This window comes from Dromaius novaehollandiae, chromosome 5 (assembly GCF_036370855.1).
Source record: "Dromaius novaehollandiae isolate bDroNov1 chromosome 5, bDroNov1.hap1, whole genome shotgun sequence".
NCBI classification, from domain to species: Eukaryota; Metazoa; Chordata; class Aves; order Casuariiformes; family Dromaiidae; genus Dromaius; species Dromaius novaehollandiae.
The window spans coordinates 37,966,041-37,992,445 of record NC_088102.1 but is presented as its reverse complement, the minus strand read 5'-3'; the positions used below and the strand labels follow the sequence as shown (position 1 = coordinate 37,992,445).

Here is a 26,405-nt window from a genome sequence, read left to right as displayed (position 1 = left end):
CTAGTTGCAGTTACTCATTTTACAGAAAGCAGGATGTCCACGTAATTGTTACACTGCCTCATTACAGTTAATCTGGTACACACTAGAAATACATGCAATGAGACTACAGAACTACTCTAGCATGTCTTGTCTCAGTAATTCTCTACAGAGTAAAAGCTGGTATCCAGTACATCATAGATCTGTCAACAGCAGAGACCAAAGAGCTCAGCTATGACAAAAGATATGGCATAAAAAAATTAGTTCAGTAGAAGCAAGAAGATAATCAAATCAGTCACAACGAAGTCTATCATTTGAATATGCCTTTTTCATTTCTCATTTAATTTCTCATTAGCATGCCTAGACTCCTTTTTGCCAGAAAGCAGTTAGCTTATCTTTACCCAAACTACTTCTATCAACAGCAAAACTAAAAGATTTCAGGACAGGTTTCTACCATCCATGCTGAGCCCCCTGCCCCAGAAAGTGCGAGGTCAGAACTTCAGAGCACCACAGCCCCAGGAAACCAGGTTTCTTTGGCTGGTTCCAAAATAACCCATGTTAATAAATGGATTGTTTTTGCTTAAGCAACTTGGGGTGCCAAAAAAGGTTTGCATTCTCATTCTACTACAAAAGATGCCTTGCCATCATCTCTCACAAATAGTGAAAAATCCCAGCAGGCTTAAAGACAAAGCCAGAAGCAGGGAAGTGAGCTGTATGTAAAGGCAAGACTGAAGAGGATGCTTTCCATAGCCATAATCCTTATGCCTAATTCGTGCCAAAGGCACACAAATACAAAAGCACTAATGGATCTAGAGGCATCAAGAAAAGATTACACATACCAGAGCAGCAGCCTTTTGTAAGATGAAAAACATTTATTTATTACTCTTAAGGATGAGGTAATGTGACAAAACAGAGAATCAAGAAATCACAAGTTCCAAGGTGAAAATAAATTAAGCTTTTGTGTGCTCAAGATCTCAAGAGCCTCTATCCTGACAAAAATTATCTGCAGAAATACTAAAAACTCTGGGATGCTACCAGACCACAATACTGAAAACAGAGTAAAGATACTTTGAAACTCCATCAGAAGCCACTGAATGAACCGTTCGCGTAAGTAGGAAAATGCTTACATTGCTACCAAAGCTATCAGGTGCAACGAGTTCTGGGGCTTAGTAGTGACAACCAGGCACACTCTCCAAAAGCCGTCCTTCTGACACCCCTAGAATGCAATGCGTAGCAAACAAACCTGGTACAGCTTGAAAGAAAAGAGTCAACAAAGAAGGAGACAGATTTAAATAAGCCTTTACTAATTTTTTCAAAACCCTAGAGAACTGAAAGAATTCAGCTTCATATAGGCCTGACCTCTGACTCGTTCTAAAATTTTGTTGAAGTTGCCAGAAAGCTATTATCCTCAGCCAAGCCGGAATTTTGGGATGTCCTTTAGCAGACAGAGCACTCTGAAGGATATATTTCACTAAAAGCAACTCTTCCTCTCTGTTAAAAAAAAAAAAAAAACAAAAACAAAAAAACCAAAAAAAAACACTCTTCTAAACAGAACAAGACAAGAGGTCTATTTAAGGTCTCTCACTTTAAAGAGATTTTACATTTACATAAGAAGCCACAAGAAGTAGTTTTAAAGCCTTGCTCATCCAATCTTGATGGCCCTTTTACAGAAAAGCCTACTCAGAAAGCAATTTAGACAGAAGTCCTGTAAGCAAGACATTCTGAATGCCTGGTTGGAGCACACATCTGTATCTGCCATTAAATATCTCAGAATCAAATCTGTAAGTCTTTGTAAATTTGTACAAGAAGCAAAAAATACTTTCCATAAGAACCAAGAAAAATTACATGCTATTTTGAGAAGGGCAACATTTTCCTAGCTGCGACATGATGCACATGGGACGTGGCCTCAAATAAATGCAAACAATGACAACAAGCCACTTACGCCCCTAGCTTACCCCTCCTGGTATCTTTCTACTTCAAGTTTCTAGCAATCACAGCTAAAACCAGTGGGATTTTTATGAATGCAACACCAAGAACTGCATCTTCCCATTCCTTTATTTTTCCATGTCTAGCAACCTGGCCCAACCAGTCATCCTCAGTGCTGTGAGTATGTGTTATTCAAGTCAAGTTTCTGCTTAGAGTAATTAAATTATTCAAACCTCTAATACCTTCCCCCCCTCTCTGCTTTTTAAGAGAAAGATAAATGTATTATTTACTTATTATATATTTTGTTACAGTGCTAAAAAAAGTTTCAGTCCACATACACCATTTATTACATGAGTATTGCAGCACGTCAGACTCCTTTGTCATTGGCAGTAACAAATTCCACAGGTTTTATCAGATGAGGAAAGCAGAATTTAGGCTGACTTTCTACAAGTGACACACTAAAGCTGATGGCATAGGCAGTCCACATTAAACATGTGGTAAGAGTAATTTCTTAAGCCTGTAGTCTAGTTCTTATTGTTAATTACATTAATTTTACTTCAAACCAGTTCCAAAAAAGCCATTAACGTGATTTCATTATACAAACTGCAGTTTGGAGGCATGAACAAGTATTGACCATTCAGAATATAGCAACTGCAAAATCACATTGTTCTTTACTCTAATATGATTACATGATCATTAAACAAGAGATATATAGATTACTAAACTCATTAGAATGCATATAAGTTAGGAGCTTCCCCTCAGAAGTACTGATCTAATTTAATCACCTACATTTGCCAGAATGAACAGTATTAAATCTGAAACATTGAAAAACATAGCTGATGTAAATTGGGTCTATTAAAGTAAATATAATAGCAAGAATATCTTTAATATGTCTGAGATGTGCTGTTACAAGCCAAAAATTACAAACTGTCTTGAATGCTGCATCAAATACTCTTACAAGGTCAAGATTCAGTCCATGTTCCCATAATCCTTGCCCTCATTTTTATCAAGTTTAAATGGATTTAAAATCACTTTAATTATATTTGATGTTTACTGGCTATTTTTATTCAAGAGGCAGAGTCCACCACATTATTTTAGGGAGCTAATCTCCAAGTAAATTCCTTAAGCCTATGTGCTTCACTCCACCTTTTTAATTAAAGTTTCTGGAAAGAGAGAAAAAAGAAAGAAAGAAAAAGAGAGAAATTTTGAGCTGTTGGTGCCTGGTTGTCAGAATCAGTGGGAAAAGTACAAGTGGACTACTAAGTTTAATAACTCCCTAAAAAGAACTAGAAAATAAAAATGTACAACTGTATTTTTATGTATTGTTAACAGTTAAAAAATGCAAAAGCAAAAGAGTTTTCAGAACACTTGGTTCATCCACATTATATGTTTTATAAAAGTAAGTAATTGTTTAAAGAGTAAATGAATAAAGATTTTTGAATTCTGTATAGCAACTGAAAATCCGCCCCCAAGCACACACTTCCAGAAGTGTAGCTTAATTCATTTAATATTAATTTTGCTTTTATTTAAGGGAGAAAATTTCTGTTGCAATATGAAGTTGTATAACTAACATTGCAAGCTGTCTTCTTCTGCTACAGCTAGAGAGCCTAAGCTCTAGAGCAGGTTCTCTTCCACACTGCAAAACTCCAAACAAAATTGATGTCTGTAGCTTTAAAGAAAGCTTTTGGGACAGGAAGTCCAAAACAGTTTCAGAATTATACAATGCCACTGATGAACTGTACACTAAAATATTCACGTTGGCATTACCTGCCATTTAAAAGTAATGTTATGTGTGCATATGCCATTTTTCTTTGTTATAATATTTTGCTGTTTGCATCATCAAGAAGTTATCAGCATCTTAAGACTAGGCTTCTTCAAGTGCCTTTTTACAATCACTCTGAAGCAAATAAAACTCTGGAAAGAGGAAAGAACTTTCTGGGGGAGCAACTCATGCCTAAGTTCAGCAACATTAAACAAAATAAAAAAGCTGCCCGCCCCCCCCCCCCCCCCCCAAGCTTCCCCCCAAGATGAGGAAAAAAATAGCCAGACATGCAAACTACAGCTACAGAGACTTGGCCAGAGGAAAGAAAATCAACTTTTTCTCAGGCAAAAATCATTTCCTCCCTCTTGCTACCATAATAAAAGGAGAGGCCTTTCCAAAAGGAAGAAATAATCTGAAAAATGAGCCTAAGATCTTCTGTTGAAACAATGCCAGGAGAATACAGGATGGTGTGAACGGAGGCCTGAAAGTTACTCTCAAGACACTTCTGTCAGTCACAGAAATATTTGTTCTAAATTTCCAGTTCAAGCATTTTAGGATACTGTTCAACATACTGCAAAATACAAGTAAAATACAAATAGGTTGAATACATCAGAAGCTGAATTACGGAGAATCCAGAAGATTACATCTGAAAATTGGAACGGGCATATGCAACATACTGCCTTTTCAGGAATTTCAAGGCCAGAGAGCAAGAGTGGGATGGGGAAAGAGGAATCAAGAAGACTGCAGGAGTATGTTTGCCATTTATGTAATAGCCTTCTGGGTGATGACAGAATTTGATAGGTTTAAAATAATTTTGGATTTAATTATAAAGAAAATATATCTTCATGGAGTGCTATCAAGAGACACAGCATTGACTTTACGCCACCTTCTGATTTTAGGATTTATGAAGCTAGCTAAAAAAACACAAGGGGTTTTTTGGAAGGTGAGGGGTATGGAAAATAGCAGGGGGGAATATGAAACTTTGAAAACAGACCTGGATTTTTCCTACATTAATAAGGCTTTGCTATTCCACTACAGAACTCAACAGATGATTTGGGCTTGCAGGAGTAATACAGAGTTGGAAGGCATGTTTTCTTCTTGGAAGCTTCGCTTAAGCATTGAATAAGAAGACAGCATATCCGTGAAGGAAAAGATAAAACAGATTTACTAATAGATAAATCCATAAAGCCCTGTAGAGGAGAGAGAGATGGAGATCCAAAACTCTGGCTTGTATCAGAATAAAGTCCCAAACTAGGCCAATGGAAAGAGTGCTTGCGAGGAAGTAGCTTCCAAACAGAAGTTAACCAAAAAGCTCCCTTCAGTTCAGGCACACTGATACTGAAGAAGTCCACTTACTTGTCAGCCCGTAGTAAACTACAGGATGCTAAGCCAGAGAGAGGCAAGCTCACCCAGAGATAAGCTCAGAGGTAAAATACTCCCACTTGGTTTTGGCCCAATCTTACTGACAAATCTAAAGAGGAAAATCTTGAGCTGCCGCTTAATCAGCACACTGTGCCTTTAGATAATATTTAAATAATGTCCCTCAAGAATCAGTAATTTCCTCTACAGAAGATCTCCAAGCTTGCTATAAAGTTGTTTTTCTTGACTCACAATGTTAAAGTCTACAAGAAGGAAACAAGAGCGGGAAGAGATGCGGGGGGGGGGGGGGGGGGGGGGGGGGGGAGAGGAGGAGGGCTTCTAACCAGACAGAAAAGAAAGCCAGATAAAGAAAAGGAAATCAACTTGCCACCATGCTGAAATTGGAGTGACATCTTATAGCAGTTGAAGAATGGCTATATACTGGGTTAGATACTCTGATCTGAGCCAGTTCTGAGTAGTTAAGTCTGGTTCACTGGGTGCTAACTACTGGAGCATTTACCCAGCCTCTGGGTCTGGTTTTGCTAAGTGCTACGTCGTTACACACTTAGGGTGATACTGGTATTCAAGCTAGCTAAAGTTAACAAACATGTATGTGTACTGAGGTGTAGCCTCACTTTACTGCAATATATATGTGCCTTTGGCCATAGAGCATGGAAGATAGTTACTGAGCAAACCATCAGAGGGTCCAGCCACACCTAGCCACATGTGAGAACTCACGCTGTTCACAGCAACTCATATCTGATGGGTTTTCTGCTAACTGCTACTCCTGCTTATACAGCTACAGGTATTGTTCAGCCATATTCAAGTCAGTAAGTCTCAATGAAGACAGTTAACTTTTAAAATTTTTTTCCATTAACATCTCACTGAAAAGATTAAAGTTAAAATCTCAAGTCAAACTCTAGAAGTATACTTTAGTAATTTCTAAAAGATATATCAGGTCTTATGGAAGAGCAGCCATCTGTCAGACCACAAAATCAAATCTAAGTTGACCATCACAGCAGAGAACAAAATATTGAAATGAAGTTCTAAGTGACCTAGTGCTCACTTTAAAGCAAAATGCTTGTTTCCAGTACAGTTGTATTTTCAGAGATGCCCTCCAATTTAGGAACCATGGCTCACTCAGAGGAATGCCAACAGTGAATTGCAATTTAATTGCTGAACGCTTGAAATAAAGAATACTGGTGGTAAAGAGTTACGAGTAACTAACTGCTCTTCTTTCTTGTATGTAAACACAGTACCTTTTATGTATTACACATCTACTTGCACTATAAAGGAAATTCTTATCCCCCAAATATTTCTGTAGTTACTACTTGTAAATCTGGAAAAAACAGATATAGCAATCAGTGACTAGTATAATCCATTTTATATGCAACATTCAATAATTCACACAAGCTTGACAAGCAAGTATTTCAACAACAGCTATGATTATAGCTTTCAAATATATCACAGAGATGCATACTATACATACCTCTTGTGCTAGTTCTTGTGCATTGGAGATAAGAGGATATGGAGGGCTGGCTTTGTTCATGTGCACTGTAACAGCATTGTGTATCTTAAATGCATTCTGAAAATCAGTATTTTGAACAAGTTGTAAAATGAGAGAGATATCTTCTTGGCTCTGCGGGTCTACCAAAATGTGCTGGATATGCTTAAGAGAAGTTAACAGTTCTTCCACTTCTAGGTAGAAAATAACAAAATACAAATAAGATACCAGTTAACAAAGGCTAATAATTACATAATGTTTCTATGAATATTTATGCCAATTTCCCCCCGTTCAGTTTTTAATCAGCAATGATGCACGCAGATTCATTAGTTATCTATTGTTCATCCTGAATTTTATTAGCAGGAGATCAGAATCAAAACAAGGACCACAAGTCAGTGTAAGCAGAAGAAATAAAGAGCTGATAAAACATTTAAATTTAAGTTCCCTATCACAGCAACACTTGTCCTTCTCTGAAGGAAAGCACTGATAGGTAAAAGACCTGATAACTGACTGAACTGACTAATTTTGCAAAATGAAAATAACTACTTGCTAAACTATTCTTGATGCACTGTATATTCACTAAGAGTGCTATTTCGAATACACCTTCCCATGTCTATTTGCCTTATACATAGGTATTAACTATATACAGCTTACCTATAGAATGAGTGTTTGATAAATAAACTATATAATTTCTAAATGTAGTAAGTAAACTATACAATTTCTAAATGTAAAATTATGAGCAATCTTATCACATTAAAATAAAAAGGGTAAGGATGAAAGAAAAATGTCTATGATCAAAGTTCTGAAAGTCCTCTGTATCAGAAGAAAGTACATATCTTTCACTTACTACATTATTAGTTCTACTTGGACCATAAAATATTAAAATATTTTAATATAACTGGTTTCTACATTTTTGTAGAATACTACACATACACTACATTCTGCACTTCAAAAGCTAATTTAATGCTTTAGGAGTGCTTTTTAAAGATTGTCAGGTAATTTAGTTTTAAAACCAACCAGAATTTCTGCAAAGTACGTCACTTCTCGATATTAAAAACTTGAGAAACTATCTAAAACAATGAATATAAAGCATACCTATACATCTGTATAAACACACGTTATACAATCCTCCAGCAGACCAAACAAAACTAGTGGATACTTTGAATGTGAATAATGTATGTATTCCCACACATTATCCAAAAATCAAAAACTTTCTCAACAGAACTATTCAGCCACAACAAGCAATCTTATTTCAGTAGGTTCAAGTCAGCAAGAACTCTGAATCCCGGTAATCTTTTAAAACGAACAAAGAAAATAATTCCAAATCTTAAAACTTTTAGTTGATTTTTGAGGTCATTCTCACTTGCTGGTATCAAATATCAGCTGTGAGAATCATTTCTCAATTTCAGCAGCCATCTTCACTGCTCCATTATGAGCTAATTAAATAACATTAAATAAAATAGCTATGCCATCAAGATGTCAGCTATGTTAAACCACAATAGATATGGATCTCTAACATAGGCACATTTTGTCAGAGAGTTTCATTTACCCATTTTTAACCCAAACTCATCAATATACTTAACCCAAGGCTGGACTCAAGCCTGTTGAGCATAAGATTAGGATGGCTGATCAAGGGGCACAAGCCTAACAATGCATTTCAATCAAGTTTAACATTTTAAATTTCAGACATAGCATATTTAAATAAATGTTTTCTTTCTGAGTTAGCGAGTAAGTCTTCTGCCTAATAAAAGGAAACAGAGAAACAATCCAGTAGAGCTACTATTGTTGCATTTCACTGTCTGCAGGACAATTAAAAAACCACACCTCAAAACCATTCCAGGCATAGCTACAAGCATCCTCCCCACCCAGGTCAAAGGCTCCTCCCTGTTACCATCAAGGAAAAAGGCAGTGCAAAAGCTGCACTGAAAGCTCGGACACAGGCTGTGGGTGATAAGGGAAACCCAGTACCGCTCAGAACACGCGAATTAAGCTCGGCATCTCCCTAGAAAACAGTAAGCAAAATATACTTGCCATCACACGGTGGCAAACCAAATTTAGATAGAAGAGTAAAGAACAGTCTACAAGAATATTTGCTAAATGTTGTCAACTGGACAAATTTCTTACATAGTGGGGTATGCAGATTACCAAAGCATCTCAGAAACTGGTTCTCCTGAGAGTGAGGATACGTACTATTCTCAAGCATTAAAAGAAAAAGAAACTCATAGTGGATAAAAGTCAGAGGCTATTGTGCATAAAACTTCCACAAATACCTATCCAGATAAAAACAAAAGCCAAAACCACCAAATTCTGGTATTCGTTACTGTCACCAGTTTCAAAGAGTGAAACTGAGGAAACCTAACTATTTCTACCACTCTCTATATCTAATTTTTTTTAAAATCATTTCTCAATTTTCTCCCAACCATATATCTGAGAATTGAAATAGATACATAGATGTGTGTATATATGTAAAAACAGATTTCTTTCTAATACAGATTCCAAATAAGATAAAAATATATATGGACATAGAAGGATGGATACCTATAATGAAAAGAAGTAAGCTTCCTAGATACCTCTACATATTATCTCTTCAGCACTTTGCTGCTTCCATTTCTTTCTTTCTCACCTTTTCCTACAAACCTACCGCAGAACTCTCCTCCCCATCTAATTCCCCTCTACAGTAAATCTTCATCTGTGCTGAATGCAAAGCCCTATACAAACTGATACACACACACAGGCAAAGGAACAGCAAACAAATACCCTCCCCTCAATCAAGGTCGTAAAAAAGAAGTAACACTTAGATAGAGTGAAATTAAATATTCCCCAAAAGGCAGAGATTCATTTCCAAAGTCACTTGTTCAATAAAAAAAGAAAAAAAAGCATACACATACAAATCTGCCTTTACTGATGCCTAACTCTCTCTGGGTCTGTATTTTTGAATTCTAAATCAGATTAAATTAGATTAGAGTTAGGTACATTTATTTCTTTTAAATAAACACCAGGTAACAAAAGATAGGTACTTCCTACTGAAAGGGCTGTCTGAAGGGGGGGGGAAAAGAGAGTTCGGTAAGTGACTTAACATCTGCATTTACTCACAGAAAAAGTGAGGGCTGTTTTGCAGAAGTAGTCCACTTTATATCCCTGATCAGCCATAGACTACTTTGTTTTAAAGGTCTTCTTTTACAAGAAATGTTGCAGCCTTTTTCCACTAGACTATGAAATGGCACGGAACGAGACTGAGCACTGTAACGTATGCATTAATCAAAAGACTGACAGGGGAAAAACACACCACTGCAGGGGAGGACACAGCCACAGTTTAATATTCTAGATTAGCACAGGAGAAAAAGAAGTAGCTGCTTATTATCACTTTAAACAAAAAAGTTATGAACAGCGAATAAGGTGTAACTGGCTTCATTGTACATCACCATCAATATATTAATGCCAAGTTCTTTGCGGACCTTTTCAGCGTACTCTATGTGCCAGTACCAGCACTCCGGCCTTCCATATGCTGCTTGACTCACAGGGCTGAAATTTTCTGTTTTAGTACAGAATTATTTATAAATAAGCTGTATTTATAATTATTTATAGAATTATAAATAAGCTTTGACCAAAGTGCAAATACAAAAAACAGGCAGGATTTGTCCTCTTCCAAAGAAAGGACAGTTTTCATTGTAGCTACAAATAAGAGATTCATTTACTTGAAATGTCAGTTACTCATTTAACTAAATTAGCCGAATAAACTGAAAAGAACAAAATATTTTCTGCATCTACAGAAAAGTCTACTGATGTGAAAAAGCAACTTAACAGCACATGTTGCAGGTGCTCTGAAAATTATTTCGATTAGGTCAGCTGTTTAAAACATGCTCTGTTTTGATAATAAACATGCCATTTCAATGTTTTAATTAAGTGTCCCAAATTATTTTCATAAATGAAATCCAATTTGTTTAATCTAGCCTGTTTCTGTTCTAGGCTGAAAAGATTAAAGGCTTGACAATTACCTGCCAAAGCAGACATCAGCACCTATGAAACAGTATTATTTCAAAACTACAAATAAAGACCATCAGGTTAATATTCTTATTTTAACCCATACCTTTATCAGAAACTCTTTAAGAATTAATAAAAAAGCAAAACTAAAATTTTAACATCACATAATAGTTTAACATCTTTTACATATTAACTATAATTCACTAATACTTGCCAAGGATTATTTAGGGTTTTCATAACAAAGTTTAGAGATTTGTAAAAGTGAGTAATCACTTTCTCTGACAGTAAAAGTGGAGTCATGAGCAATGCACTTCAGAAATTCAGTATAACCAAAGAGAGAAAGAGTGAAACACTTCACCTACTAACAGTTGTTATTTTTGGACAAAGTCATGAGCTAGCAAATCTCTTAGAAACCAAGTTGTATATACAAATTTTCAAAATTCTGGCTTCTCCAATTCAGGTATTCAACAATTTCCATTAAAAAAAAAAAAGTTGATGTATTAGAATGGGCTCAAATCCTCCCTCTATTTCATTGTATTATTTTCTAAGTATATCTATTCATAAACTAACTTCACTAGTCCCAGTACTAAACAGGAACAAGACAGCTTCCAGAATAAAATATTCTTCTTTTTAAATTCAGAGGTGCCAGATGTTGGAATGATTAATCCAGAAGGCTGAAAAAAAGGACATGCATAGTAGTGGAGAAAATGTTTAGAAGAGGCCAAGCTCCCATGGAAGCATTTTGTTAAATTTAAAATAAAATTACGACTCAGTCTTCGATAGCACTAAAAGCTGAACAGAGATTCTTTATGAACTATATAGTTCAAAAGACTACAGCATTTAATCTGTAACTTTTTTTTTGTTTTAAAGTTTGCAACAACTCAACATCAAATTTGAGCATTCAGCAAAAGCCCCACTCCTCACAGGAGTGCTAACATATAAATTTTTGTCCTCTGTTCTTAAATTTAGTCTGCCTTTATCCAAATTGTTTCAGTACTAGTGTTATTGCCCTGTCAAACACTACTGTCTTCATGTGCCTCTCACAAGGCCATGTCATGACTTTTTAGATTGAAACAGATTGCAGTGAAGCCCTAATTCAGCTCTCTAGTGCATATGTATCTATATCATGATTTAGTCTAATTGTATTACTAAATCTCCTAAAGCTCCTGGCTTCTTTAGCTTAAAGGACTGACCACATGCAATTAGCAGCCAGTCAATACTTTGTTCAAATCTATGTGCATACATTTAGGTCTATTGACTGCACTGCAGAGTAGAGACAAAGACATTATTAGTTTTCTCCTTTTCATGATATCTGAACACTGAATACCTTTACGTTGAACATGCAATTTACTACTGTGTATTTACTGGTATGTGCTGACAGCAAAAGAATGACAAGACCCAAGCTTCTGATTACAAAAATAACAAGTTTGCCCTAGCGGACATAATCACCTTCTCATTTTCCCCTAAGATGCATCTTCTAACGCATACTCTCCCCACTGCTGTTTCCTAATTCATCGCTTTCTGCATACACCACTATATTCTGGTCTCTAATGTTTTGTGCTTTTCCTCCTCCAAATATGTTTATTCAATCGCAGTTTCCATCCACACCAATTCCTCCCTCCTCCAACTCTTCTTGCTCAGCCAGACTTAGTTTCCTCCTTCCAACTTTTCACAAAAACCTTCTGCTTTCTCTGACAAACTGTCAGCTTCCCCCATAGCCTGCTCCTATTTCTTTCCCATACTGATAGATTTTTTTTAAATCACCTCTCCTCCTCACTGCAGTTCTCAGTGGGGTCCTTCCCTGTTCAAACACTTCGGTCTACCCCTACTCCTTACTAGTTCTCAAGCCTGCCAGCCCCCTACCCCTCACTCCCATTTCTTTCTTTCTGATCAGCTTCTGCGTCTAACTTCTTTGCCTTTTTGTTTCCACCTAGCCCTCCCCCTCAGTTCTCAGCATCTCTGGCATGAAACCTAGTCTCACCTTTCTAACTCCAAGGGGCTTGCTTTCCTCCCTTCTGCAGCTCCAGCTTACAGTTCCTCACTTAGCAAGTCTTCAGAGCTTTTAGCCATCATGGCTTAGCAAGTTCCAGCAGAAGTAACTTTTACTGTCTGGTTGTGTTCTATAAAGAGAATTTCATAAACTCCTGCATCCTTTTCCCACTCAATATGTAACTCTTCATAAAATTAAGTACAGAATTTATCCATTATGAAGAGATTCTCCTGGATGGAAGTTGACAAGCCTTGCACTAAAATGAGGTACACCTGCCTTCTTCATAACTGACCTTGCTTTGACCAGGAGGTTGGACTAGGTGACCTCCTGCTGTCCCTCCCAACTTGACTTTTCCTAAAGAGGGATCTGTGTAACATAAGGATTACCAGAGGTTAGGAAAGAGAGCTGTACCTTTAGCAGAAAAGTTGCTCAAGCACACTAAGGATGAAGGGGAGGAGGAGAGAAAGCAGTAAATTGATAGCTATTTTTCATTCTGTGTTCTCAAATACCAGCCAGCAGGAAAGAACACAAAAAGGATTTCAAGTATGATCTCTGCCCTTAAAAAAAAATAAATAATAAAATAAAATAAAGGCACTTTTCAAAGCAGTGTAGATCTTAAAACAGGTACAGATTTGAAAAACTGAACTGGACTCTCAAATTCCCAGTGCCTCATTTTCACTCCAATGCCACACTGCATTTTAGCTAAACACTGCTGCTTGAAGAAGAAGGATTAGAAACTTTTTCTACTAAGTTTAGTAAAAGGAACGACAGTTACAAAATGAAGGACTTCAGAATCTATTTCTTTAAAAATTACTAACTTATTTCAAACATTTTCATCAGTGTCTTTAGCTCCTCATTAAGTATTTTGCATATATAAGTAAGAGTCAAGATAAGTCACTGTCAACGCCAATACTTTAAGAGAAAAGGCAAATTCTATTAGGCAACATTTGATAATGCAAGGCAGCCAAGATAAGAAGAAACCAAAACCATCCTTCACTTGAAAGTATTAAACTCTTAACACCCTGAATTTAAAGGAGAGCAAGTGTTTATTCATTACTTATTCTGGTATGTGTTTGATCACACATAATAGAAATTGGTTGTACTTGCAGTTTTCCCCACTGTAAGAGGATAGAGACATCCAATGAATTTATTAGCGTTCTACAGGTTGTCTCTCTGACTCCCAAATGGAGCAGTTTTTAAAAAGCCATTTGCTGAGGCACACTGCCTGATGCTAAATGAAAGAAACCAAATCCAAAGGACCAGAAGATTTCAAATCTGAACAGAATTAGCTGAAATGGTTTTCAGTGGCCTAAAATAATATTAGTATTCAACTAAGTATTTACTCTATTAGCATGTTCATTGTATTTTACCTACCTAGTGTCTTCACAGTACAATGAGGACTCTCCAAAATAATTCCTTCTTCCGTATCAAATATTGGATTATCTATTCCAGTTTTAGGAGGGATTTGTGCCAGTTTCTTAAGCCTCATGGAAGCAGTAAGGTCCAGTTCTTGTTTCTTTCCCTCTTCTTCCCGTCTGCGCCTCATGTCCTCCTGCTGCTGACGAATTCGCTCAAGTTGAGCACTCCGCCGCATGGGCATCATCCTGGAGCCCAAATCCCCAGGGCAATCAACAGCCATTTCTCTGTGCTTTTGAGGTTCCTCAGGACATGCAAGATCCACATTTTTTGCTTCACTGTCAGAATCTTCTGTGATGTGTCCATTCATATGAGAAGTTGTCATGATTATTTGTAATTATGCGTATTCTCTTCAAACACAAATGCTGCTATAAGGCCAGTTATGATGTGGTATAAAATCCATTATAACTTCAAAAATATTTCCCCTCCATCACAAGACAGTTGAAGAAACATCCAGGAAGAAAATCTAGTGAAAGATATGCAAAAAAAATTTACTAAATAACTGCATGTAGAAGAAAACACCTAAGAGTTCTTCAGGTCTGCAGCTATAACACTGAGATTTTTTCCTCTACATTTACATAGAGCTTCTTCCCCTACTAAGAACTATAATACCCACACAGATCTGATTAACACATTTCAGTAAACTTCATGTGCCCGTGTTAGAAAAGAGTACTGTTAAAACTAATGCTAAAATTTCTTTTATTTCCATGTCAAACCAGTAGAGATTTTGCACTTAACATAAACAACTGCAAATCAGCAGTTTTCTGAAAGTCCTCACTCAGTTTTAATTTATCATTCCATTCTTAAAATTCCAACACAAACTACGCCTATGATCCTACAAGCGCTAAATGTGAATAACTGGTTATAAACAACGTATTCAAAAGAAGTTTGACAAAGTTACACTCAAGTACAAATATCTGCATTTATTGTTTGTAAGTTGAGGCATTTTCATGTAAACATTGCTTCCGAGATTTAAGAGCAGACAGATCTAGGGTACAGTTCTTCAGAAACCAGCAGTTCGGAAAAGCACTGAAACAAATCTAAAGTAGGGATAAAGTCCTGGGACATGGGTTGGAGAGTTCTGGTTAGCAGTTACTCTTAACACTTTCTATAGATATGCATTAAAGCACAGAGTATTAAATAGAAGGCTAAAAATCTTTGCGTGTATGTGAACATGTGTACATATTTGAGAATGAACAATAATAAATTTCCATAGTCAAGCAGTGACATTACACTTTATTCCCTATTATGATTTCACATATCCCCAAAAGTACAACCACTCAACTCTTAAATATAACACACATAAGTGTCCTATGCTGCATTGCCTTTTTCTTTCAGTTTTCTGTATCAGACACATCCATTGACACAACATTATCTCCAATATGCACCAGTATGCTCCAATATGCAAAAGGATATAAAATTAATACAAATAGTTGTGCAAGGTAATCAGAGTATTACCAACTACACTTACTATTTTTAAAGTTCCTTTTTAACATATTTCTTTTAGTTACTGATGGAAAAGAAATACTATAAATATTTCATAGTTCTATTTTACAGAAACACAGGAAGCACCAAGACAAAAAGTATCTTCCCTTTCTTAAACAGAACGTTTGCATTTGGAGGAGGAAGGGAAGGCTGCTGATGTAATTAAGCTGAAAATTAAATATCAATAGCACAGTATTAGAGGAGCAGCAACAGAAACTCCTACACAAGTTCCTGCTAGTCTGCAATTCTAACTAGTTTTTCATTGTAAGAAAGAATAGCATATAGACACATACAACACCAAAAAAGATTTTTCCATTTGTTTCCTATCTAGTCACTACTGCCAGTTATTGCCGAGATCTTCCACAAAGTAATTATCTAAGCATTTCTATGGTAGTGAAAGTTTCCTTTTATTATCCCTTTAAATGATACTCAATTGTTTTTCCAAAAGCACTGATACGCAAAAATGATTTCAGTGCTCAATACTCCCACATTCAGGGGGAAAAAAAAATAAAAAAAAAAATCAGGCAACAAAAAGTCAAAAGCTGCACGCAAACTGGGGTCCACTCAACTGTCAATTATTGCCTAACTAAAAAAGAAAATGTTCCAAAGAAAGTATTCAAGTTCTCTAAAGACATAAAACAAAGTTATTCAGAAAGGGTTTTATAGAAAGTACTGTATCAAAAAAAGGAGTCTCTGAAATTCAGAGAAAGGCAGACGGCAGTTTAGCAAAATGATCTTCAGAAAAAGAGGTCCTTCTGTAAAGGCAATTTCATCGTGCAGAATTACCAATCCAAACAAAAGGAAGCCTCATTCATAAAACAAAACTGCAAAAAGCACTGATTTAACTGAGGTGTCTAAACAGTTTAATGTCCGTTTACTCAGCACTGGGTCAAAAACACTAAGGATATCTAAAAAATAAAATGTGATTTTAAAGATACCTTTTTATTACTTATTAACGCGTAAGCTAAGTATATCACACTCAGTAAAGAATCTATACTTCAAAAAAAGAAGTTCCTGGCCACTATTTAATAACTGGGCAAAAATGTTTAAAGTATGATTGGTTACATTTCCTCTCTCAAATGTAAAAGTGTTAGCTATCTAAGGCGAAGAGCTTGTTTTGAGGTTAAGTTAGAAGGACACAACAAAATGGATGTATCTTTACACAGAATGAGAAATTTTTAAACCCCTTTAGCCTGGAAATAAGCACTGAAGACCATGGACTAAAAATATAATCTGAGGTAACTGTTAATATTATTGCCTTTATTTTCAGGATAAGCACCATGCAAGATGCAAACAGTATACAGACTCTTCAGAGTAACTGAGACATTTAAGTGGTCTGGAACAATAGCTGCTCACTTCCAGTAACATCCAGATTATTTAGGTCTGTTAAGAAAGAAACCGAAAGCTAGGTGAACTTCGGACTCTTCTGCAGTTGCACTTTACTAACTGCAATATTCAGGAAACTGTCATCAAAATTCAGAGTCTTATGAACATTTTAAATAGAAAGTGATTTTGATATCCCAGAAAAAGAGATGTCTGAGGCAAGCAATAAGCAGTGAGTGCAGACAAAATAATCGTACCCAGAATACCCAAAAGATGATATGAAAGATCACTATCAGGCAGTCTAGAATCTGAGGTTACAAAAAAACCCAACAACAAGAACAAACCACACATACACACACCAAAACCCCCCAAAACTCCAAAAATCACCCAACAAAAGAAAAAAATAACGTTCAAACACCTCCTCCCGACTGTAATTAGTTGATAATCTGTAAGAGCACAGGGATGTTGCAAGTCTGGAAAGCTGGAGTAGCTTCCAGTAATCAAAGAACTTGTGATAATAGTTGAACCCTCCTGAACCTAAGCCCATTTTCTTTCTGCTTTCTGAAGTCTACTTCAGACACCACAAATCCTCATCTCCATCAGTTTTGGAAAAATGCTACTGTCCAATTCCAATGAACCAAATAAGTACATAAGGAAGAACCTTCAGATCAGCTCTAGAGCTCCTCCCTATAACAGTCCTCAAGCAATTTAAAATTTAAGATATCTGACACTGGTAAAATGTTAACCTAGTTCTCAATTAAGGTGTAGTGGAGCTATTTGTCACCAAGGTGGTGTTTAAAAAACAAAAAGTAATCAGCCTGAGACAGATACCAAGAATATAAATTTTTATTCCAACCACCAAGCATGGCATCAAAAGACTTGCAATAAATAATTATAGAAACAGTTTTGTTGGCTTTCGTTTCTCAAGGTGTTTGTTTTGTAATTGTAAAAATCCTGAGGCAGTACCAAAAAAAAAAAAAATTTTAACAAGTCTGTTCTCTGCCAGCTATGGATCATCTGATAAACCAACTTTTAAGCCACAAAAGAGCTTATTTTGTTCCATTAAAATCTTATACTAAGGGGGAGACAAATTACAAACATTCATTAATACTGACTTTTACTGTATTGTATGTAAAACATACAGAATAATATACAGAATTAACAATTTATTTTCACTTTAAAACTCAGTTGATGCTAGCAGCTTTTATGCTCTTTAGGTAGTCTGTGTTACAGCGTTTGGGTGCCTGAAGTTTAATAGGGCTAAACTGCAGCTCTGAATGTCCCCTTTGAACTGTCAATATCTAATAGCAGGACCTCAGTGTTGCCACGTAACAAGTGGATCTTTTCAAACAAGCTGGATTTATGACTGTCTTCTGCCCAACTTCATACCACGAGTCTGACCAATATGGTCCTGAACAGCACATGTGAAAGTCTCTTCTTTGCAGATTACTTTTACTGTTCAGGTTCTTACTCTGCAGAGGAGGATTTGTACAAACTGCTAGCATAAGTACAGCGATCAAGACAGCATTTTAACTACTCTGATCATCAGGCATCATACAAAAACTTCATTGTGAAGCAGTTATGAACAGCAAACAAACCATACTTCCAATGCAAGCTCAAACCAGCATAATTAAAGAAAAAAATGCAGCTATGTCTTGTTAACTACAGTTACCATTCCCACAAATACTGTACTTTACAAACTACGCATTATTCTTCATACTGAACCCTAACAATGCCAGGCTTCCATAATCTAACAGTCCTGAACACAATGAACAAAGCACAGTCCCCAAAAGCTCTATCAGTAAAAGGACAAGCGTACAAAAATGCAGTCATCTTGGTGTGCAAGACAAATGCTAATATAAAACACATACTGACAGGGACAGAAACAGAAGGGAAGTGCTATAAGGTGTTTTAAGTTTTCACTCGCTTTCCGGGGATAGTTATCTGCTGCATACAGCAATCCTAAATGCCTCAGCAACTAAATTCTGTACAGTAAAACTAAATTTGTTTTATTTCAGCAGTTTCTGAAGAGTAAAAATGACATTTTCTTGAGGCTGAGGTTGTGTGTTAATTTTGATGGTGTTTAAAATTCTTTCAGTGCTGCAAGTATGATTAGACCTGATAGTTCCCTTTTTAAAATTCATTAAAGCTGCAAATTCTGAATGAGTGCAAGGAAGTTCAGTGCTCAGATCCAACTGAATGTCATGAATTTTGGCACACTTGAGTAAGAAAGCCCAACCTACATCCGTAAATACATTATGAGCAGAAGTAATACATATTTAACATCAGGCAGGTTGCAAAGGAGTCTATCATTAGCTGAGCGCCATACACTAAGAACATGACAGATATGGTATATTAAAATACTCAATAAAAAAGTTAGGAGAGGAAGACTAGGCTGTTGAAGTAAATTAAAATAGTTTGATTAAATCACATACTAGATGCTTCCTGATGTCTAAATTACTGACGAAATACTAGCATAAAACTATGCTAGAGATCTCTACCATGTATTATTAATGGCTCATCTAATAGTGGGTATTCTGGTATTTTTATTCGTTGCTTCAGACTTTAAGCAAGCAACACTTAAGTCATCAAAAAGCAATACTATAAGCACAAGCTATCATAAAGTAGTATGTTCCCAATAATGTCATAAATGCAAGCTGAGTGCACCAAACCCAAAATTTTCCTGCTTTCACTGCATCATCTGTCAAGCATCATTTGTTTCTTCAACAATACAAACAATTCTTCACAGCATAACATTAACCCCCAGTTGATGAGAATTAAAGATTGGAATTAATAGGAGAAACAACGTCACAGATATCCAATAGGGAGCTTAATAGAAAACTACCTGAAACAATTGGTAGAACCTGGAACACCCTGATGTTTTCAAAAGCAGTTAAAAGTTACAAGATCTATGACTTCTTGATACCATTTTTAATTTCAAAAATTCTATGGTACAAAAAAAAAATTGTCTTTACCTTAACTTTGGAATACATTCAAGACAGTGACTTTTAAGTCAAAAGTTAGTATTTTCTATGATTTTCTCTAATTAGATGCCATCAGCATAGTCTTAGGATTGGAAGAAAATGTTTCCTTTCATACCCATCTGACTCGTATTTCTAATCACTTCAGACCAGTGCTCATTAGAAAACCCGTCAAGCACAGTAACTCAGTTCAACGTGTATTTCAAAGGGCTTTCAGGCAGGCCAAGAGGTTTTAACATTCCATTCTCACTTAAATGTGCAAGATCTGTGGAGCAACAACAAAAAGGCCTAAACCCTCAAAAGGAAAGTAATTTTCATTGTTAAGTGTTTTCTAAGTTACATTTGTACAAGAGAAATAAGAATGTTAACTGGCAACATTAAAATGCAGAGAAATTGGTCAAACTGAAATTTCAGACAGTAGGATTAGATTCTGCTTTCATAAATTGTATAAACAAATCGTATGACATGCAAAGACTGGGAAATCAAACATATTTTTGTACCACACTGGTATTACATTTAAGAACTGTGATCTATTTAAGACATGAATTCAGTTTTATTTTATCTGTTGATTCAGTGACAGCAATCAAAAGAGTCACAGCTCAAGTACTGGCCAGTCTGCCTTCACTAGCAATCTGAAAAGATTAAGGGGCTACTGGTTAGAGAACAGATACGAACAAAGTATTTCCTGCAGAAAACGTGGACCAGTAAGACTATAAAAATCACATCACCCAACAGCTGCACAACTCAGATCAATATATTGCTCTCTTCAGCAACTGCACCTTTGCAGTAAAAATATATGCAAGATACATTTGTAGTTTCTTGGTATATACTATATCTATGTATGTGTATACAGTAATTTCACTGTGTATGTGCACCTGGCAGACAAGAGTGGATTTTAACCTCTTTTACTGAGAAGCATCAATTGCTTTCCGAGGTACATCCAAAGGTTAAGTTTTATTTAAATTTTCAGTTTAATACAACACTTTATCCTCATTTCAGCCACTGTTGTAACTTTTAGTCACAAGTCAGGCTACTAGACACATTTTTAAAAGAGGCAGGTTTAATTCAGCTAGTCCAGCAAGACAGGCACTGGAGTTTGGATAAACAATTTTCAGTGCCTCAAAACTGAAAGCAGAAATGCAAGATTTCTAACTCTTATTCACCACAATCACTATCAAAACTTATTCATACCACTTATTCATTGCCAAGTGTGCAAAATAAGAGACGAGGCCCTCATCCGGCCCGGCGGGGTGATGCTTCTCCCCCGGTTTCGCCCTCTGCCCGGCGCCCCTTGGGGCTCCTCGCCGAGCTCCGACCAGCATTCCGGCGGCATTCTCCGCAGCGGCCGGCCGGTTCCCATGGCGACGGCTTTGTCAGCGCGCGGAGTTCATGCACAGAGCTGAAGGACTTACATCATATGTTAGCGATGCCTCTCCTCGACTCCCTCGGCTTCTTCCCCCGAGGTTTTGACACGGTGGCGGCCAGTCTTCTAACCCTGTTAGAAATCGAGATGATTACTCGAACGGGGAGCCGGAAACCACCTTTTTGGGGGGGCTGCACCGAGTTCAGTCATCAGATGACTAAAATCACATAGTAAGTAGCAGTAACGATGCCAATAAAACCTCTAAAGAAGAGTATATATACTATCTGTTCTCCTTATGTCAATCATTTGAAAAGACTCAAAGCCTCGATGACTCAGGTGAGTGAAACAAGTTTAAGAGATATATAGGATACACCACAGCAGATTACTTTTAATAATACATTTTAGCTATGTTCAGTCTGCAGAAATTAATGCTCATTAAAATAAGCACAATCCAAACTTCAAGAAATCGAACAGGTGATTTTTTTAAAAAAGATATAATACAGCATTCACAATTGGTGGTGGTGGGGAACACTTAAATCTTGTCTAAATTCTTATTCTCTGTGCAAACCACATCTTGCATGTGCTATTAGCAACAATCTGTGATTAAAGGAGCTCACTGTCGAGACACTAATCTCTTAAAGGTGATAGCACAGGTCAAGCAAAACCACTGAACAAGAAGCTTCAGTCTTAACATATCTGACTTCCCACTGTGGTATAAATACTTTTGTCTCAGTTCTACTAATAATTAAAATATTTCTCAGTTTGACCAAGATAAAAAACAATTGTTGACAACACTAGCAGTAAACATCCTAGTTTATATGGTGATAGTTGCCTTTGTTTTAAATATACCATGGCGCTTACACATCAGTATTGTTTATTTTGTAATTTTTACACCAAATAAAAAGACATGAGGGGTAGAAACTTCTAGCTGAGGTGACTGCAGATGCTGCGGGGAGAGGCAATGACAACAGAAACATACCAGAAGCAGGGATCAAGATACATCTAGACAGAAAACTTACACTTTTGCCAAGATCATTTTTAAATGCAATAAAATACTATTTGAGTTTTGTTTATATTTTGCTATCCTGTGTCATCAGTAAAGCTCTTACCTAGCCTAACCCCTTTTGATCACTTACCAACAACTCTCAGCACTTAAGAGCTAAATTCTTCTTTAGGTGAACAATACAGCAGAGGGCAGTCTCTACACCGATTAGAGAAAAAATAAAGAAACACATGCCATTTCAAAAAGTAGCCCATGGAAATGATCAAGATTACAGCTCATTAAGTAGTCCAACACCCACAGGACCCCCAAAACAGAACATATTTATGATCATAGCATCCTCTGATAGCTTAGAGTAATAGGCCAGAACTATGCATACAGCTGAATACACAGCTCTGATGATATCTTTAACGCCATCAAACCCTGCTCTACAAGAAACTTGTATATATTTCGTAGAGATGAGAGTGGATGACAACGCGGATGTCTAGCAGCTGCAGTAAAAAGATGATGCAACAGTGAAAGAAAGAACTACCTTTACTTAGCATTTACTCCAGACGTTTAGAAAACCTTAAAGGATAACAAATGAAGAGTGAAGAAATTCCTAGAATTCCAGGACATGTTAACAGATCTCAGAGGACAGCCAGAAGCATGATAACAAGACAGTCGCTTCTTATCACCTATCCACAGACAGTTAAGACTTCAGACTTCATTGTCTAAGAAGTAAACATGCCTCCTCTTGTTTGAAACTGTGGTCATATTCTCTGTGAAATTAAAAGTACTGCTGCTATTTCAGCTCTCTAGTAAGGTGGTTTTTGGTTTTTTAAGTTGTGTACATTCCGTTCTGGACTCCTGTGCCCTAGTCTTGCTCTAATCCCCACTTTTTTTTTTTTTAACATTTTTTAATGCCAATGCTTGGCACTGCTTCACTATGCAAAACAGTATTAAAAGTAAATACTCATGCGTACTAATATGTAAATGCCACTTTCAGAGAGGAGATGGAATCAAAACTATACCTAATTCCAAATTAAATTCAAGATACAGTGTTCCATAACTTACATCTCATCTGACATTCAAAATAATATAAAATGGCATTAGTTTACTTCTCCACAGTAAGTTGTTCTTCAGTCATATATACAATACTCCGGAGAAAGAAAAATTTCTTCCTTTGTACCTAGTGAATCTGGCATACACATTTTGAAACATCATTTAAAGAAAAGGCAAAGACACACATTCCCTGCAGGATTTCATCCAAAAATTCTTAACTGTTAACTACCTAGTTCAGCAGTCTTCGAAGAGGCAAGATATAGGGATGAAGGCTTTCAACTTTACATGACTGAGCTACAGGCTCTGCAAATACAAAGAGCAAGGTCTCACTCACAATCTCTATTAAACAACAGACACACGTGCTATCCTCTGTTACAAGGCTGCCCGCTCAGGACTGTCCTTCCAACTTTTTTGGCAATATTATCTGAATGGGTGAGAGCACAGTGATTTTTCAAAAATTACTGTCTTTAATGCTTTAACCTGATTAGCCCTGTCAGTCATTAGTCATATTAGTCAGTGACCTCAAAAATAAAAAATAAGATTTTCTACTGACATTTTTTTCTGACCACAAAACCGAAGACTTCAGAACAGCGAAATTCTGAAACTTAGAACAGAAAATACAAAACTATGACTGATGATCTAACAGAGCTCAGTCACTCGTGCACCACAAACTCTGAACAAGACTTCATTTGAGCTCTTTTACTATGATCTGCCCAAGTTATTTACAGGAAAAATCACATAAACTGTTTTAGACCTCCAGGTCTGCGATGTCACAACAGTTTTTCATTCCCACACTGATCTGAGATATGGCGACAGAACCACTGAGTAAAATCACAAACAACTTGCTGCATAAATTTCAGAAGTTTTCCTCTGAAAGATTTTTACTTCATAACCACAGCCCCCTGAAGTTTCCTTTTCTAATTAACATGACTTGCTTTTTTCTGCAGGATGCCCTAAGCGAGGCATGCTAGCCATGCTCCGAATGTTACAGTCTGGTCTACGATGCTCATTTCAGGACTGTTACTATGCGTAGTTGTAGTGTTAGAGAAAGCAGACAGAAACCCCTGCTAACACAGGAAAACTATATTACATGCCTGTTTTTTTTGATCACACTATAAGGCAAGAATACCAAACAAACTCAGAGTGCCTAGTAACCTGAAACACAGGTCATGAAGAAAACCTGTAGAAAAATATTTTTAGAGAAAGTATTAGCAAAATTCCACTGTAAGATGTGGAAACAGTATGCTCTGTAAATAATCTGCATTATTAGACTCCATAATAAAAATACATGGGAAAGCTTCACAAAAGCTATAAAAACCTAACATTTGAGGCCTTTTGTACCTTATAAAAACAGTTTCTTCTTCTCTTCTATTAAATGCAAATGGACTCTTGGGCCTAATTTTAACAATCAGGCAAACTGAGATAAAGCCCTGATGGAAACATACCCACTTCTGCAAACCCTATGCAAAAACATAAACACTATGGCTGCATGGCTCTTTCATAGCTCAACTCCTTTGCTAAGGCAAAGAAACTATATTCAGTTTCTGAAGCCTTCTTAAAGCAGATGTTTTTATTCACAAAACATTAGGAAATTGTGATAAACTCAAAAAGAAACACAAGATCCACTCCCATACGATAGCTCAGAGTTACAAACTAACTTCATATGTATTGGTGCAATAGTCCTGCACAGAAAACTAACTCATCAATGGAGCTGTTGAACTAAAATATAAAACATCACTATAGAAATCAGCAAAAAACACTGTTAAGCTAAATGATTCAGGTCCCTCCACAGCACTCTCAAACCAGCTCTAAGGAACAAAGATTGAACAACTTGAAAGGCAGAATTCAGGAGAAACATCTCTGCTCTGCATTGTGGAACTACTCTTCTAGTGTAATCGACTAAGTATTTCCTCTCAATTCCTTACACTAATCAAGCTGAAGATGATTCCTCAAAGAGTAGTGTTGAAAACCCGTGTTTAAAAACAAACTTTTCCTTTTTTGGCAACATCTGTAAGCTTTCTTCTCACCCTCGATTTGAGAGTTGAAAGCTGAAGACTGAATTTCTGTTCCTTATACAAAAATTTCTCATTATTCATCTTGAATATTCTGTGCCAGTGAAATGGATAAACGATGAAAGGTATGTTAATCTATACTTTACATTTACTTATATTAACTAGAACACAATCACTCTCTCACAGAAGTATAACATTTGCCCAATCATTAAAACCTTCCGAAATGTTTGACAACTAAATCTAGCACCATACACACGTATGCCTACTATTTATCCACTGCAATAATTATCAACCAGCAATGAAAATTTTTACAGCAAGAGAAAAACAGAAATTGCAATTCAGGAATGGCCAGTTTGTTCTCCTAGTTTTCTGAACAAAGTCAAAATTCACTAATTTGCCTCAGTTTACCTTTCACACATACCTTTCACTGTCGTAACAACTGAAACAAGTTTCTCAACAGAAAAGCAGACAAGGCATTACATATTTGGACATTGCTTCTACGTGAAACGATTGAGCATAAAAATTAAGTTAAATCAAAACTGAATGGATGCAGGACAATGAATCATTTACATAAGAGACAAAGTTTTCCTCTTGGTGCCATTGTTAGATCTGAGCAATTCAGGTATTTCATAATAGGAAAACGTGAAGAAGGAAAGAACAGCTCCAAGTTGTGAACGCAGGATATCTTTGCATTTCACCACTCAATGAAGTAAGCTGTATCGGTATTACACAAAAGGGCATTAAACATTAAGAATATATTTGAAAAAGTTATTGAGCAATACTTTGAGAAATCAATCACACACCCAACCCCTTGTACAAACTTAATCTCCTGGTATTTGTTTAAGTTCTACATACCAGCAATGCGAACATGTTTATGTGTGTTACACCAACACAGTTTAAATCTCTTAAAAAATAACAAAAAAACCCCGAATCCGTACTCCTTCTCACCTTCCTCCCCTGCCAAAAGAAAAAGAAAACACCATCCCCACACCTTTATTGTTATGCCAGTATGTAAAACTCTTACTCCTTAGGTACTTCTGAATCAGAAAGTAAAAACTCAGTGTTCACAAAAATAATCCTGTTGACAAACTTAAAATGAAGTCAATATACAGCCACTTTAGGTAGCAGTCTTCAGTAATCATTGTTAAGTTTCATTCCAAAAAAGTCATAGTATAGATTCCTTCGGAACAAAGCTATTAGAAGTTTAAGCTTCATAAGAACGCGCTGATGCCATCCAACTGAAGATAAACCACTATTAAATTCAAAACCATAGAGCCAAAAAT

General features: G+C 36.4%; 1 protein-coding gene across 6 annotated transcripts in view; it reads right to left on the bottom strand.

Moving 5' to 3' along the window:
* Nucleotides 1-26,405, bottom strand: part of PALS1 (protein associated with LIN7 1, MAGUK p55 family member) — a 56,782-nt gene that overhangs the window by 15,493 nt on the left and 14,884 nt on the right. For 5 of the 6 annotated variants that reach the window (XM_064512475.1, XM_064512473.1, XM_064512477.1 and 2 more), the window contains 3 exons: nucleotides 21,116-21,198; nucleotides 13,877-14,380; nucleotides 6,513-6,725 (listed from right to left, as the gene is read on the bottom strand). In XM_064512475.1, coding sequence (XP_064368545.1) covers nucleotides 6,513-6,725; nucleotides 13,877-14,239 — 576 coding nt within the window. In that variant the 5' untranslated portion in view covers nucleotides 14,240-14,380; nucleotides 21,116-21,198. The remainder of the gene's footprint in view (nucleotides 1-6,512; nucleotides 6,726-13,876; nucleotides 14,381-21,115; nucleotides 21,199-26,405) is intronic. The other variant, XM_064512478.1, reaches the window with a different exon arrangement.